This window comes from Cetorhinus maximus, chromosome 7 (genome assembly GCF_964194155.1).
Source record: "Cetorhinus maximus chromosome 7, sCetMax3.hap1.1, whole genome shotgun sequence".
Lineage (NCBI taxonomy): Eukaryota > Metazoa > Chordata > Chondrichthyes > Lamniformes > Cetorhinidae > Cetorhinus > Cetorhinus maximus.
In genome coordinates, this window is record NC_135885.1 from 29,347,149 (window position 1) to 29,363,810 (window position 16,662).

Here is a 16,662-nt window from a genome sequence, read left to right on the forward strand (position 1 = left end):
CCTGCAGCCCTTTTTTAAAATTAATTCGCAGGATGTGGGCTTTGCTGGCTAGGCCAGCATTTATTGCCCATCCCTAGTTGCCCTTGAGCCTCATGGCTTTGGAGGTAACTCCATGCCAGTTGCCCTCAAGGTAACTGCGGCTCTAAAATTCTACACCAGCATCTTATTTCAAGGCTTCATAGGGGAACATGTGGCAATACATAGGTGCATACGTGAGGTGACAAATGCCTTGTTCAGAAAGGCCAACGAGGCCAACTGATAGCCTAGCCATTGGAGCAGTTGGCTTCGGGGCCAGCACGCTGCTCCCACAGCTACAGGATGTAATGGACTGCACACATGTGGCCATTAGAATTCCCTGGGAACAGCCAGCTGTATTTGCAAATTGGAAGGAGTTTCACTCCCTTAACATTTAAGTTGGCTGTGACCACTGGAACAGAATTATGCAGATGTGCGCTCGTTTGCCAGGGAGCTCTCGTGACGCATACAACTTAAGGAACTCCCAGCTGTCACAGCTATTTGAGGTCACTACCCAAGTGCAGGGTTGGATCCTGGGTGACATGGGCTATCCCCTCATGGTAGCTCATAACACCAGTGTGTTATCCCCCAAGACCTGCAGAGGGACGTTACAATGTTGCACACTGCTCAACAACGGTAATCATAGAGCACACCATAGGATTGTTCAAAATGCGTTTCTGATGCTTTCACCGGTCAGGCAGAGCTTTACAATACAATCCACAGAGGGTGTCTGGATTGTCATCGTCTGCTGTGGTTTACATAACGTGGCATTGCAAAGGGAAGGAGAATTGCTGATCGAGGACATGGGGAGCTGATTGCCTCCTCAGATGAGGACGGCAGGGAGGAATATGAGGAGGATGGCAGAGATCTCGCAGCAGCCTGCGCAGATGCCAGGGCCAGGCAGAGATTTGCCAGAGCTATCAGGGACAACCTCATCTTCAATTGTTTTGTCCACAAGTGGTACATCTATCTGCCCATCATTTTCTCGCCTGCAAAGCTTTGCTTGCTCTGATTGTGCGTCCATCTCTGCCAGCTTCCACCCGGAACTATCTCATAATACATATCTTCTACCCCTTAGAAGACCAAGGGGGATGGACCGTTCTAACATGGGATGAAAAAAGATTACTCCCCTCCGAGAGTACCGGCTTTGCACTGGCACTCAAGTCAATGAAGCCTCCTTTCTGCTCCTTGCCTACATTGTCAAGGCCATGATTGCATGAGCAGCACATCATTTCTCATGCTTACCAGTGACGTTGGCCAATCTGCTTGGCAAGTCGTACATGGGGAGGCTAGCAGATACTGCATGTGCAACCTTGGGAATACAAATTACGCCACACTCATTACCATACAATAAAGACTAATCTCTAACACGCTGCCACATTGTTACCTACACAGATGAGATGTCCGTCAGTCCCCTTAATTCATTCAGGAGGAGGACATCCCAACAAATGCACACAATAGTCAAGTAAACAAAATATATTGTGATATCTGTATACATGTGCTTACGATAACAGTGTCTCAGCACTGTGCCACCAAAGTGCCCTCAATATTCCTTCATTTTTCTTATATGACCACTACATCTTGTTACGACCCCGACATCAGCAGCAGACGAGGAGACAGACTACCGAAAGTGATCCCCCACCACGTGATTGAACGTGGGAATGTCTCTGCCATGCACACTTAAAATTTGCACTGTGATTGCGTGCATCGTGGCTCCCGACATTCAAGTGGAAGTGGCGCCCTTGTCAGAAGCGGCGCTCTTATTATTAAATTCTGCCCTTACAGTTACTGCTATAATTTTAAATTCACCAATATAGTGACATTTATTTACCAGTGAAAATTTCATGATTTACATAGTGATTTTTGGTCACAATCAACCAGTCAGCTTTTCTTCTAATAGTTCTAGTTTTTGATGACTACTGCAGAAGAACAAGTTAAAATTTAAAAATGTCGCAAAAGTTATTAGCAAAATTGAAGCCCATGGGATTGAACAGGCAATGGCAGTGTGGAAAGAAAATTGGCTAAGGGACAGAAAGCAGACAATGGTGGTGAATGGTTGTTTTTCAGACTTAAGGGAAATATACAGTGGTGTTATCCAGGACCACTGCGTATAAATATTTACACATGGCAGATAAAATTCAAAGTAAAGAAATGTGAAGTTATACATTTTGAGGAAAGAGAAGTGGCAATATAAATTAAATGGTACAAATTTAAATGAGGTGCAGGAAGAGAGAAAGACACCTTCAGCTATACATGCACCAATCTTTGAAGGTGTAGGACAACATGGTAAGGCTGTTAAAAAGTCATATGCAATTCCTGGCTTTATAAACAGAGGTTAGAGTAAGGAAATTATGCTTAATTCATAAATCATTCGTTAAGTCTCAGCTGAAGTATTGTATCCAATTCAGGGCAGCTTTAGGAAGGATTCCATGGGCTTAGGGGAGATGCAGAAGACATTTGTTGGAATGTTACTGGGGGCGAGGGACTTCAGAGAATAGATAAGTTAGGATTGTTCTCCTTAAAGCAGAGAATGTTAAGTGGAAATTCAATAAAGGCATTCAAAATGGTGGGGGTTTTGATAGAAAATTTTGGGAGAAACTGTTTCAACTGACAGGGGAGTCAGTAACCAGAGGACAAGGATTTAAGGTAATGGACAAAAGAACCAGGAGAGAGATGAGGAAGGTGTTGGAAGCAAATTCAATAATAAATTTCAAAAAGAAAATATACAGGGCTATGGGGAAAGAGCAAGGGCATTAAACTAATTGGATAGCTATTTCAAAGAGCCAGCACAGACATGATGGACCAAATGGCCTCCTTCTCTGCTGTACAATTCTATGATAGCCGGTTTTAGACAGTCACACATTAAGTACAGCGCAGATATAAAGAAGATACTGTATGCTTATTTTGGGGAGGGGATAAGTGAAGGTCTCAGAGGGTGAGTCAAGGGATTATAAGTACATATCAAGGTTGATGGGGTGGGGGTCAGGTCTAGCATCAGAGGAGGAATGTCAATAGTGAAGGGGCAGGGTCAAGGGGGAGATGGCATGCCCACTGTCACAGGGTAAGGGTGATGGTGGAGGTGTGAGGGTGACATACAGAGGGAAGGCACAAAGTGAGGTTCGGAATGTCATGGGCTCAAACATGAAGGCGACAGAGGATGGATCGTGATGGGTTCCAGGTGGATCGTGATTCTTGTTCTGTCACTGGCCATTGCCCCAAACTTATGATTAAGTTGGCAGGAGTCCAGGTCCAAGTGGGAGGAGGTCACTGTGGTGGGGTGGTGGGGGTGGAGGAGGAATTTTTGGTTGTGGCTGTATAGATAAAAGCCATGGACAGAGGTGCTCATATCATTGCCTGCCTTCTTCACGCAGTTAACTTGGTGGATTTACTATGGATCTGACACTCACTTGGTTCTTACAACCTTGGGGGCAGGGGTAGAGGATGTGACAAAAGAGGGCTATCGCCAGCCAACAGCAGAGGCTGGAAGGCCAGCAGCAGGTAGCACCAGAGGGGGTGGCTGGCCAGGAGACAACATCCAGGGCATGTAATTGCCATGTGCACTGGCTCCCAACACATAAGTGGAAGTGGCGCCACTCCCAGTTCTGTTGTTGGGTCCCACATTCCTCTTATTAAATTCTACCCAAGGAGTGATAAAGAAGGTCACATTTAGACAAAAGAGATCTATATTCTATTAGTTTATGCTGCAGTGCACTTATGTACCTATAGCCCTACCAAGAAGTGCACTTTTACAGTGAATGCTGTCAGCAGTAAAGAGAACCAAGTGCTTCTCTATCCTGCATAATGCACATGATTTCTGTCTATGCATATTAATTCAGATCTTGTTGCAAACCCCTTTAAGAGCTACTTCAAACATGCTCTTTAGTAGAAACAAGCAAATAGAATATTAATTTCCCTCCAGGAATAACTGGCTAATACTTACAAGAATCATCTATAACCATGCTGAGTTTTAGGACGGAAGTTTCCAGAACCCCCACGTTGGGCTCCCCCATGGCAGGGCTGGCGAGCCATTGAAATCTCTGTTCGAATTGGCAGGATTGGCGTGAGGAGCTGGAAAATTCCGGCCTTAGTCTTTAACCAATTTAGTCACTTGGCTCATTCAGTATACAGGTATGAAGACATTAAGCATGATATCAGATTAAGACCAGGACACATTTTTTTCTTATGTGATACTCAATGAATTAGCCCAAATCATTCTCAGTGCTACTACCATCTGTACTGCATCTCATCTCGTGGGATTTATTTTACCAGAATTACTGCCTAGTGTGGAGGTGTATAGAGGCATGAGTCTCTCAGAATTCGCTTAATAGTGTAACAGCCCTGGCTACAATCCATATTCCATGCTAAGTACCTCACTTATCCCTACACCAAAATGCTTGTTTCAGATATGGCTCAGGCTAGAAACTACAAATGAGGTTTATTCGAAGTAAAAATTAAACAGTGGCAGAAAGTCTACACAGCAAATTTCACTTAATTTATAGAACATTTGACCACACTGACTTGGGTACAAAAATAATGAAGGACGTCACAATTCACAAATTTTGTTGATAATGCTAAAACTGGACCAACTTCCATAACACATAATTCTACAATAAAAGCAAAAAACTGCGGATGCTGGAAATCCAAAACTAAAATAAAAATACCTGGAAAAACTCAGCAGGTCTGGCAGCATCTGCGGAGAGGAACACAGTTAACGTTTCGAGCAAGTGCTGGCTGCTCAAGGAACTTTGGCTCAGAGTTGATGAGCTGAAGTCCGAGCTGTGGACACTGCGACACATCAGGAAGGGGGAGAGTTACCTGGATACTGTGTTTCAGGAGGCAGTCACGCCCCTTAGATTAATGTCATCAAATTTGGTCCATGGTCAGGGACAGGAGGGTGTGACCGCAAGTGAGGCAGGTATGGGGATCCAGAATTTAGCTTTGGAGGAGCCTCAGCCAGTGCTCTTTCCCAATAGGTACGAGGTTCTTGCTCCTGGTGTGGACGAGGACACAGTCTATATGGAGGATGAGTGAACTGACCACAGCACCATGGTACAGAGCGCGATTCAAGTGGGGGGAGAAAAGAGAAATATAGTAGTAATAGGGATAGCATAGTTAGGGGGATAGATACTGTTCTCTGCAGCAAAGACAGAGAGTTCCGAAGGTTGTGTTGCCTACCTGGTGCCAAGGTTAAGGACATCTCTTCTGGGCTGGAGAGGAACTTGGAGTGGGAGGGAAAGGATCTAGTTGTCGTGGTCTACGTAGGTACCAAATGCATAGGTAGGATTAGGAAAGAGGTTCTGCTGAGGGACTACAAGCAGATCAGGGCTAAATTAAAAAGTAGACCACAAAGGTAATAATCTCCAGATTACTATCTGAGCCACCTGTAAATTGGCGTAGGGTAAATAAGACTAGAGAGGTAAATGCGTGGCTCAAAGACTGGTGTGGGAGAAATGGGTTCTGATTCATGAGGCATTGGTACCAGTACTGGGGAAGGAGAGAGCTGTTCCATTGGGACGGGCTTCATTCGAACCATGCTGGCACCAGTGTCCTGGCGAATTGTATAACTAGGGTTGTAGATAGGACTTTAAACTAATTGGAAGGGGGGAGGGTTCAATTGAAGGGAAGTTTAAAAAATCAAAAAGAAACAGGAGAGCAGAGATGCAGGATAGTGAAGAGGCGAACGATAATCAAAGTGTGACAGGAAGGGGCAGAAAATATAAGTAGAAGAGTGCTGCAGACATTAGAACCACAATGAGTAATAATGGCAATAAGTCAAAGCGTAAGGCTCTTTATCTGAATGCACACAGCATTTGTAAAAAAGATAGATGAGTTGACAGTACAAATAGAAATAAATGTATATGACTTAATAGCTATTGCAGAGATGTGGCTGCAGGGTGACCAAGACTGGGAACTCAATATTCACAGGTATTCAACGTTCAGGAAAAATAGGCAAAAAGGAAAAGGAAGTGGGATAGCTTTCTTAATAAAGGAAGGTATCAGTGCGATGGTGAGTAATGATATAGGTGCAATAGATTGTGATGTGGAATCAGTTTGGATGGAAATAAGGAATAGCAAGGGGAAGAAGTCACAAGTGGGAGTCATCTGTAGGCCCTCGAAGAGTTGCCACACTGTAGGACAAAGTATAAATCAGGAAATAATGGAGGCGTGTAAGAAGGGTGCTACAATTGTCATAGGCAATTTTAATCTGCATATTGAATGGACAAATCAGATTGGCAGGGGTAACATTGAAGATGAATTTGTAGAGTACATCAGGGATTGTTTCTTAGAGCAATATGTTGCAAAACCTACTTGGGAACAGCCTATTTTTGATCTAGTAACGTGTAACGAGGTAGGATTAATAAGAGATCTCGTAGTTAAGGATCCTCTCGGGGGTAGTGATCACAACATAGTAGAATTTCAAATTCAGTTTGAGGGCGAGCAACTCGGGTCTCAAACCAGTGTCCTCAACTTAAATAAGGGAAATTACAGAGGTATGAGGAAAGAGTTGTCTAAAGCAGGCTGGGAAAATAGACTAAGGGGAAGGTCAGTGAATGATCAATGGCAGACATTTAAGCAGATATTTCATAACGCTCAGCAAAAATTTATCCCGGTCAAAAAGAAGGACTCGATGAGAAGGCTAAACTACCCATGGTTAACAAAGGCAGTCAAGGAGAGTATCCAATCAAAAACTAAGGCACTCAAAGCGGCGAAAACTAGTGGTAGGCCAGAGGATTGGGAATTTTTTAGGAACCAGCAGTGGATGACTAAAAAGCTAATAGAGAGGGAGAAAATTGATTATGAAAGTAAATTGGCAAGAAATATAAAAACAAACAGTAAGAGCTTCAAAGAGTATATAAAAACAGAATAGCTAAAGTGAATGTGGGACCCTTGGAGGATGCGCTGGAGAATTGATAACAGGGAACAGGGAAACAGCAGATAATTTAAACCAATATTTTGCAGCGATCTTCACGGTGTAGGACACTATAAACATTCCAAAGATATCAGATAAGCAAGGAACTAATGGGAGGAAAGATCTTGTAACAGTCTCTATCACGAGGGACAAAGTATTTGACAAACTAATGGGGCTAAAAGCAGACAAGTCACCAGGACCTGATGGCCTGCATCCAAAGGTTTTAAAGGAAATGGCTGCAGAGATAGTGGAGGCATTGGTCGAAATATTCCAGGACTCACTGGATTCCGAGAGGGTCCTAGTGGATTGGAAAACCGCTAATGTGACAACCCTGATCAAGAAGGGAGAGACACAAAAAGCAGGAAACTATAGGCCAGTCAGCCTAACATCTGTTGTTCGGAAAATGCTAGAGTCCATTATTAAGGAAGAAATAGCAGGACATTTAGAAAAGCTTAACGTAATCAAACAGAGTCAACATGGTTTAGTGAAAGAGAAATCATGTTTGACAAATTTTCTAGAGTTCTTTGAGGATGTAACAAGCAGAGTTGATAAAAGGGGAACAGGTAGGTGTAGTGTACTTGGATTTCCAGAAGGCATTCGATAAGGTGCCACATAAAAGGTCATTGAACAAGATAGGAGCTCACAGTATTAGGGGTAATGTATTAGCATGGATTGAAATTGGTTAACATACAGAAAACAGAGAGCCGGGATTAATGGGTCTTTTTCAGGTTGGAAAGACATAACTAGTGGAGTGCCACAAGGATCAGTCCTAGGGCCTCAATTATTTACTATCTATATTAATGACTTGGAGGAGGGGACAGAGAGTAATGTATACAAATTTGCTTACGATAAAAAATAGGTGATAAGGACATAATGAATCTGCAAGGGGATACAGACAGGTTGAGCGAATGGGCAAAAACTTGGCAGATGGAGTGTCATGTAGGAAAGTGTGAGGTCATGCACTTTGGTAGGAAAAATCAAAAGGCAGACTATTATCTAAATGGAGAGAGACTGCAATAAAGTGCAGTACAGAGGGATCTGGGTGTTTTTGTGCATGAAACACAAAAAGTTAGCATACAGGTGCAGCAAGTGATTAAGAAGGCAAATGGAATTCTGGCCTGTATTGCTAGGGGGTTGGAGTTTAAAAATAGGGAAGTCTTGTTACAACTGTTGGTGAGGCCTCACCTGGAGTACTGTGTACAGTTTTGGTCCATGTATTTAAGAAAGGATGTACTGGCAGTGGAGGCAGTTCAAAAGATATTCACTAGGCTGATTCCTGGGATGAAGGGTTGACTTATCAAGAATGGCTGAACAGGTTAGGCCTTTATTCATTAGAGTTTAGAAGAATGAGGGGTGATCTTACTGAAACGTACAAGATTCTGAGGGGGCTTGACAGGGTAGATGTTGAGAAGATGTTTCCACCAGTGGGGGAATCTCGAACTAGGGGACATAGTTACAGAATAAGGGGACACTCATTTAAAACTGAGATGCAAAGGAATTTCTTCTCCCAGAGCGTAATGAATGTTTGGAATTTTCTACCCCAGAGAGTTGTGGAGGCTATATCACTGGAAGTATTTAAAGAGGAGGTAGATAGATTTTTGAAATATTGGGGAATTGATGGTTATGAGGAGCTGGCACGAAAGCGGAGTTGAGGCCTGGGCAGATCAGCCATGATCTTATGGAATGGCAGGGCAGGCTTGAGGGGCTGAATGACCTACTCCTGCTCCTATTTCTTATGTTCTTATATTTTTAATATTTGTGAAAGCTTAGCTATAAATGGTTCCAAGTGTCTTTTAATTTAAAAAGTCAATCCTGTCAGATGGGACTGAATTCACATGTGTGTCAGGCTGGGAGGAATGGTATGATTCCTTTCCTGCAGATCATTAGTGATCTAGTCAAGTTTTTTATAACAATCCGACAGCTTTCATGATTGTTTCCTTTGATGACTGTCACATATTACCATATTTACTGAATTAAATTTCACAATTTTCTATGGTGGGATTTCAGTTCTCTGCTTCTGGTTTGCTAGTCCAGTACAATAACCACTACAAAATCCTGGAACTCCCTTCCTAACAGCACTGTGGGTGTACCTACACCACAGAGACTGCAGCGGTTCAAGAAAGCAGCTCACCACCACCTTCTCAAGGGCAATTAGGGATGGGCAATAAGTGCTGGCCTAGCCAGTGATGCCCACATCCCATGAATGAATAAAAAAAAACTTGCACACTGTGTGAGCCCTAATAGAGCGTTGTCAGAATATTTAATCCTGGAGGGCATCAGAGCTGAGGACAACCCCTGTTCATAGGGTCCTGGGGAACAGGAACCAGGTTCTGGTTCTATTGTTCCATAGATAAAAGGAATTGAGGCCAATTGTGGCACCCTTTTATGTCCCTGCTGAGTTCAGTTAACTTAGTATAAATTTATGAATCTCTTAAATAAAGAATGTCCTTCAGCAATTAATTCCAACTCCTGCCAACTGAGTATAAAATATATTATACATGCAAATTGGACAAGAAGGATAAAAATGGATGACACTCCAATGCTGGTTTATGGGACAGGTTGGATGGACTAGGGAATCTACTTCTGTCTTTCATTGTTCATCTGCTACACAAAGATAGCCATTCTCCTTGAAGGGTTGTTGGGGTTAGTATGATTGTATGCTCCTGATCACCTGAAGCCTGATCCCAATTCACAAGCGGCACATGGTGCACGATCAAGGAGAATAAATTCAACATCATTACATGTAACCTTTATGTGACATGGATGAAGATGGGACTACAGAGTTGAAGTAGTTGAACTAAATGCCCTCAGCAAGGATGTAAAATAAAATTTATTTTCCTTTTTGCAGGGTTAACCACAATTTATGGCTTACCACTTTTAACATAAGCATATCATCCCAGTTACATCTTATACTTATCTGCAAGAAAATAACATTCATAATTTGTATTTTTCTTAGTAATTGGTTGTTATAATCGTTTGCTTCAAAATGTCATTTCTCTCCGTCTACCTCACCCAAAACAGAGACACTAGCCAAGACTAACATGAACCCTCAGAGGCTGTAAAATGTATTTCACATAAATTGACACTTTCATCATTGCAAAGGTCAGCGGCTTCTCTGAAAAGAGCACTAGACAGACAAAAATGTTCCAGCTTTAAACTCAAAAAAGGCACTTTCATCTTCCTTAAATATAACCTTTCCTTCGAATATAAAGCCATCTTTATACATGAAGGCTCAAGCTAGAGGCTTAACATGTATCTCTCCGTTACATAATTCTTGATTCACAAGTCCATATTTTAAAAATGCTTAAGGAGTCCTCTACAACAGTTCACACCAAAATTTTGGATATGCAGAAGAAAATGGTGGATTTAAGAGAAAAAAAGAGGGTGGGGAAAAAAAGAGTTGAGGGGGCAGGAGAAACAAATACGCTGTCTAAGCTCATGCTTAGATCAAAAGCAAGGACATTTTTAAACTGTGCGACTCAAAACAAAGTGTGAGTCTTAGGCCGGGATTTTCTGGCCCCATTGCGGGCGGGACCCACCGAGGGCGAGGCGGCGCCCCAACCAGAAGCCCATTGACTTGCGGCAGGACCGGACAATCCTGGCGGCGGGCGGGTGCGGAAAATCCCGCCCTGACAGTGCATTTGCCACAGAAGAAGCCAAAAGATTGAGTTTAAAGTAAGGAATTCAGGCAATAATAACATAATTGTTCTACATTTCAAAAGCTTTAGTTAAGAGTAACATAGTGAATTTAAATTAGGGATGATTACATAAAGCAGTACTAACTTGTAGAGCACAAGCCTGTCTTGCAGAGCCTCCATAGCTTGAGCTTGTGCTGGAGAAATGTCACAAGATTCCTGAGTCAGGGTTCTACATTCAGCTGCAAAGAAGAAAATAAAAAGATAAAATCTTTCCATAGTTTTATTGTTTGCATTTTACTTCTTAATATTTACACGGTGTCACATAGTATTTACAGCATGAAGCAGGCCATTCAGCCCAACAGATCCATGCCACTGTTTATGCTTCCGCAAGCCTCCTCCCACCCTACCTAACCCCAATAATGTATCTTTATATTCCTTTATCCCTCATGTTTATCCAGCTTCTACTTAAATCTATCTATATTATTTGACTCACCTGATCCTTGTGGCAGTGAGTTCCAGATTTTAACCACTCTCCAGGTAATGAACTTTCCCCAGAATGCCCTACTGGATTTATCAGTGGCTATCTGATATTTATGGCTCTAGTTCTGGTCTCCCGTGCAAGTTGGAGTTGTTCTAGCTGAGATCAGCTACTCAGCACAGACCAGGGATGAAACCTGGGACCTTCCTGGTTTATATTGCTCAGTTTCATTCTGGGCAGAAAATTTACCTACTAAACCACTGAGGTGTTCTTGTCAAATGTGTTGAAAGAATAAAGAATATCCTGATGGAGCTTCTCCAGCTATTTTTGTCCCAGAATGAACTTGAAACTCTGGCCTAATCCCTTCTAATGGTAACTCTTGTAGAGTTAAAAACAATTAACTAAATTAACAATAACAAGGGATAAATCAAACACAGCCCCTAATTCAGGTCAGCTGTAAAACCAAGGATAAAGTTTAAAGGAAACTTACAAACATTAAACCAAAATGTGATTAAAGGGGTCAACAAACCACCCCAGTCCCCGCGGCGCCCACCGGGCACAGAAGGCCTCGGTGGTGCCGGCAGACACCGCGTGCTCCCTCTCCAAGGACACCTGGCCGCGAACGTAGCCGCGGAAGAGGGACAAACAATCGGGCGGGACTCCCCCCTCGATCGCCCGCTGCCTGGACTTGTTAATGGCCAACCTGGCCAGGCCCAGGAGCAGGTTCACAAGGAGGTCCTCCTCCTTCCCGACCCCCTTCCGCACCGGGTGTCCGTAGATCAGGAGCGTGGGACTGAAGTGCAAACAAAACAGCATCAGAAGGTTTTTTAAATAACTAAAAAGAGAGTGCAGCCTATGACACCCTATATAAACGTGGTGTGGCAGACAGGCTGGCCATATCTTTCTGATGCAGAGGATGATTTTCATCAGTTCACCGATCTGAATTATTTTGTCCTGTAGTGATTCATTGAAAAATAGGTTGTATCCTCTGCAACCTAACTTATCATGGGAAGAGTGAGGCTTTGTAGAACATTGAAATTACTAACGATGAGTGGGGCTAGACGTTCTCTTCTGTCAGCATGTCCAGCCAGCTCCCTTTCTTCAACACTGATTGCATGGAATTATCAAGCCAAGAGCTTGACTGTCTAAATGGAGAAAATGTGCACCTTTAGGAGTAGAGATGAATGGTTAATAGTCTACCTTCATCAATGTTAATTGCCTTCATTTTCTGAGCACTGGATGCATCATTTTTGCATTTGTTATCCAATTGATAATGTCAAAGAGATTAATTTATCCAGGGATCTTTTCAGAAATCCAAAATTGAAAACAGCATTGCACTTCATACATTCAACAGCATAAGAATAATTCCCATTTCAAGGGGAACCAAGAACCTGATTCTAATTAAATTCAGAAGTCTGTAGTTCTACTCAGGACTCAATAGTACCTCTTGTGCTACTAACCCATGCAAATAAGAAAAGATCCAGCTTTAGCTTTACACTGGTACTGAATTAGTTATTTTCAATTGGGGTGGCAGCTGGGTCTATGCTTGACTTCACTTGGGCGAGTGAAGGGATTACAGTCAGCAGATATCTTGTTCCGGATCACTACCCAGAGACCTTGCTTTTGTACATAATTGAGAATGCCAGAATCAGAACTACTTGAACCTAACAGCATTCACTGATCTGACTATGATGAGGAGAACTACATCTGTGCTGTATGCGGGGTGCTGTTGCCATGCATGAAGCCATGCCCCAAGCAGGAGTCACCATTTCCAAGAAAGGAGGGGCAAATTTAAATTGTAAGTCAGAGAACACATAAGGCCCATCAAGATCCAACCCCTGACTGGCAACACACATTGCAGAATTTCTGTTCTACGAATTGGACTCAACAAAGTAATGCTACAACTAAAATGTTTTATAGTGGGGCCAGTGTGGCAGCTTCATAAAGTTTGTTTTATTAAAAATGTAAATATGCACAGCTAGCCTCAGGCAAACTCACCTCACAATGAATATATGTTCACAAGTTACAGACATTGAGAGTCACCAAGGTAGCTGATGCACTTCCACTCAAGGAATTTGATCGTTGAGCTCAGATTTTTTAAATATTCATTCACAGGATGTGAGCTTTGCTGGCTGAGCCAGCATTTATTGCCCATCCCTGGCTGCCCTTGAGAAGGTGGTGGTGAGCTGCCTTCTTGAACCGCTGCAGTTCATGTGATGTAGGTACACCCACAGTGCTGTTAGGAAGGGAGTTCCAGGGTTTGACCCAGCGACAGTGAAGGAACGGCAATATATTTCCAAGTCAGGATGGTGAGTGACTTGGAGGGGAACTTCCAGGTGGAGGTGTTCCCATCTATCTGCTGCCCTTGTCCTTCTAGATGGTAGTGGTTGTGGGTTTGGGAGATGCTGTCGAAGCAGCCTTGGTGAATTCCTGCAGTACATCTTGTAGATGGTACACACTGCTGCTACTGTGCATCAGTGGTGGAGGGAGTGAATGTTTCTGGATGTGGTGCCAATCAAACGGGCTGTATTGTCCTGGACGGTGTTAAGCTTCTTTAGTGTTGTAGGAGCTGCACTCATCCAGGCAAGTGGGAAATATTTCATCACACTCCTGACTTGTGTCTTGTAGATAGTGGGCAGGCTTTGGAGAGTCAGGAGGTGAGTTACTCGTCGCAGGATTCCTAGCCTCTGACATGCTCTTGTAGCCACAGTATTTATCTGGCTAGTCCAGTTCAGTTTCTGGTCAATGATAACCCTCAGGATATTGATTGTAGGGGATTCGATGATGGTAATGTCACTGAACATCAAGATGGTTGGATTCTCTCTTGTTGGAGATGGTCATTGCCTGGCACTTGTGTGGGGCAAATGTTACTTGCCATTTATCAGCCCAAGCCTGGATATTGTCCAGGTCTTGCTGCATTTTGACATGGACTGTTTCAGTATCTGAGGAGTCACGAATGGTGCTGAGCATTATGCAATCATCAGCAAACATCCCCACTTCTGACCTTATGATGGAAGGAAGGTCATTGATGAAGCAGCTGAAGATGGTTGGGCCGAGGACACTACCCTGAGAAACTCCTGCAGTGATGTCTTGGAGCTGAGATGACTGACCTCCAACAACGACAACAATCTTCCTTTGTGCTAGATATGACCCCAACTAGCGGAGAGTTTTCACCCTGTTTCCCATTGACTCCAGTTTTGGTAGGGCTCCTTGATGCCACATTTGGTCAAATACAGCTTTGCTGATTGCTGAGACCAGCAGCCAAAATCACGAGACCTCAGTGCAAAGGATAAGCAGCTGAAATGCTTTGACAATGGTAAAGTTGTAACTACAACATAACAATAAGATAAGCACAGCAAACTGCCTCTCATTTCAGAAGTAATTCAAAATTATTCATTATGAATCACTTATGTATAGCAGTTCCCAATTAATTTTCTTGCCAAACATTACTGAGAATCCTTAATGCTTGACTTCTGTACACTTGATGGATGCATTCTGCTTAATTCAATCAGAACTTCGGCAGTTCCTTACATTAGACTGGTGACATACCTTGTGCCCATCTGTAAAGTTTTTCATATGATGTTTCTTGGAGGAGTGCCATCTGTTCCATGATTTCCAAACTTTAAGACAACAGAGAATGTAACTTATTATTCTGAAGCACTTACTGTTATTGTGTGCTTATTTTTGTGATCACGCAGACCAGCCACAACAATATGATATTGCATGACAAAGTGCTATATTTACATGCGACATGTTCATAGCTTTGTAAAATGATCAGGTTTGGCAAGTAAGGTATATCCTGCCTGATTAATCAGCAAGCTATATACATATATATATATATATATAAAAAATATATATATATATATATATTTCAAAGCAATCTTCGAGGAACCTGTATGAAAACTTCAAGCAACCAGAAATTTTCTGATTGACACATCTAAGTACAGATGGACTAAATGCTGATGGAATTTAAATCTTGGTAAATTCCAAAAATGAATCTTTGGAAATGTCAAGTTCCTTATTATTTATTATTCAAACTGCTTTAATTATCTTTACTTTGGATAAAGTTACTGAAAATTCAAGTACAGTGATTGTTTGACAAATTTGTTAGAAATTTTATTACAATTTTCTGTGGCATGAAGCAGTGGACTTATCCGGTGAGTAAGTAGGTGATATGGAATAGGTTGTTTCAGGGTTCAGTTACCAGTCTGTGATGAATAAACTTATTTTAGTAATAGCCTTAACATACTATGTTAAGGAATGAAAAATTGGTCAGGATTTCTGATCTCAATGCAGTAACCCCTGGACATTGAGCCGGAAACAGGATCAGGCTTGGCTGTGAAGTTGCTCTAAATGACCTTATTTTACTGATTGTTAACTTGTGAAATGAGCAACAAGGCATAAGCTTAACCAGTGAGGCCAGGCTTAGGCAGGAGGCTCAGATGCCAATTTTTTTTTTTCAAAAGAGTAGTGATGATATCCTAGATAACCGCATCATTATTACCTGTGTTCTGTTCCCTTAGCCGCAACCCAAAATTCTATCCCCGCTTCCAGCTCTAGGAATACTTTCCCTCTCAGCCTCATCGCCACTAATCCTCTTCCAGCTTTATGCTCTGGAATTTGCTTTCTCATGGGCATCCTGGGCCCTGGAATTTCCTGCTAATTGTCACCACACAGGAAATCGATAGCATTTCAATCCTGTTTCAGTTTAGACTTTGAGTCTTATTTCAATTCGCGTCAGACTGCTCTGTTACCCAGCTTCATACCGTTTCACCACTCAGTTCTTCCATTCTTTGTCCACGTGCTCTATTTCTCTTCCAAATACTCTGTTCAAAAGCTTATACCCAAGATTACATTTGAACAATGGCACCAAAGTTGTAATAGTCTACCACTATTTCCTTTGCTTCCTCAACTCAACCTATACTTACTAAAAAAAAAAGTTACAGCAGTTGGAAATTAGAACACTTCGTAGAGGGGCAGTTAAAAATACTCCTTACCCTGCAGTTTGCTGGTTTGTTCGTAACAGAATCTTGACATCATTGTGAATTAGTTTCACTTTTCCAAGTGCTTTGAAGAAGTCCTAAAACCATAAGAAAGATTATAGGACACAATTTTATAAATGCAATACAGTCCTTCTTCTACATAATAGGAAGCTGAGGACCTGTGGATTACCTCTGTGATCGGTCCCTCTCTTGGACCTCGGAGGACATTCAGTTCATCAGCATTTAGTTGAAACTTGGATAAGAAAGCATTTGCTACCTCAGCTCGGATTTCTAATCTTTGGCTGTAATGAAAAAAACAGCAAGATCAGAAGATATGATTTTCTACTGCTCAAGTTTGCAGCTTAACTTGCAGCCTTTAGCTTACTGGACAAACTCAAAACACCATACTAATGCAAAGAATTTGATCATATCAGACATGAATTGCTTTAATATAAAAGCAAAATACTGCATATGCTGGAAATCTGAAACAAAAACTGAAAATGCTGGAAAAACTCAGCAGATCTGACAGCATCTGTGGAGAGAGAAACAGAGTTGGTGTTTCGAGTCCTTATGAATTGCTTTAAACTTGATTAACAGTGTACCCACCATAGCCGAGGCATTGGACAAAGCTGAATTGAT

The 16,662-nt window shown here is 42.3% G+C and overlaps 1 protein-coding gene across 3 annotated transcripts in view; it reads right to left on the minus strand.

Moving 5' to 3' along the window:
- cog6 (component of oligomeric golgi complex 6) overlaps positions 1–16,662 on the minus strand; it is a 141,392-nt gene that overhangs the window by 37,182 nt on the left and 87,548 nt on the right. For all 3 annotated transcript variants that reach the window (XM_078545272.1, XM_078545271.1, XM_078545270.1), the window contains 4 exons: positions 16,214–16,325; positions 16,039–16,121; positions 14,591–14,661; positions 10,709–10,802 (listed from right to left, as the gene is read on the minus strand). In XM_078545272.1, the coding sequence (XP_078401398.1) occupies positions 10,709–10,802; positions 14,591–14,661; positions 16,039–16,121; positions 16,214–16,325 (360 nt within the window). The remainder of the gene's footprint in view (positions 1–10,708; positions 10,803–14,590; positions 14,662–16,038; positions 16,122–16,213; positions 16,326–16,662) is intronic.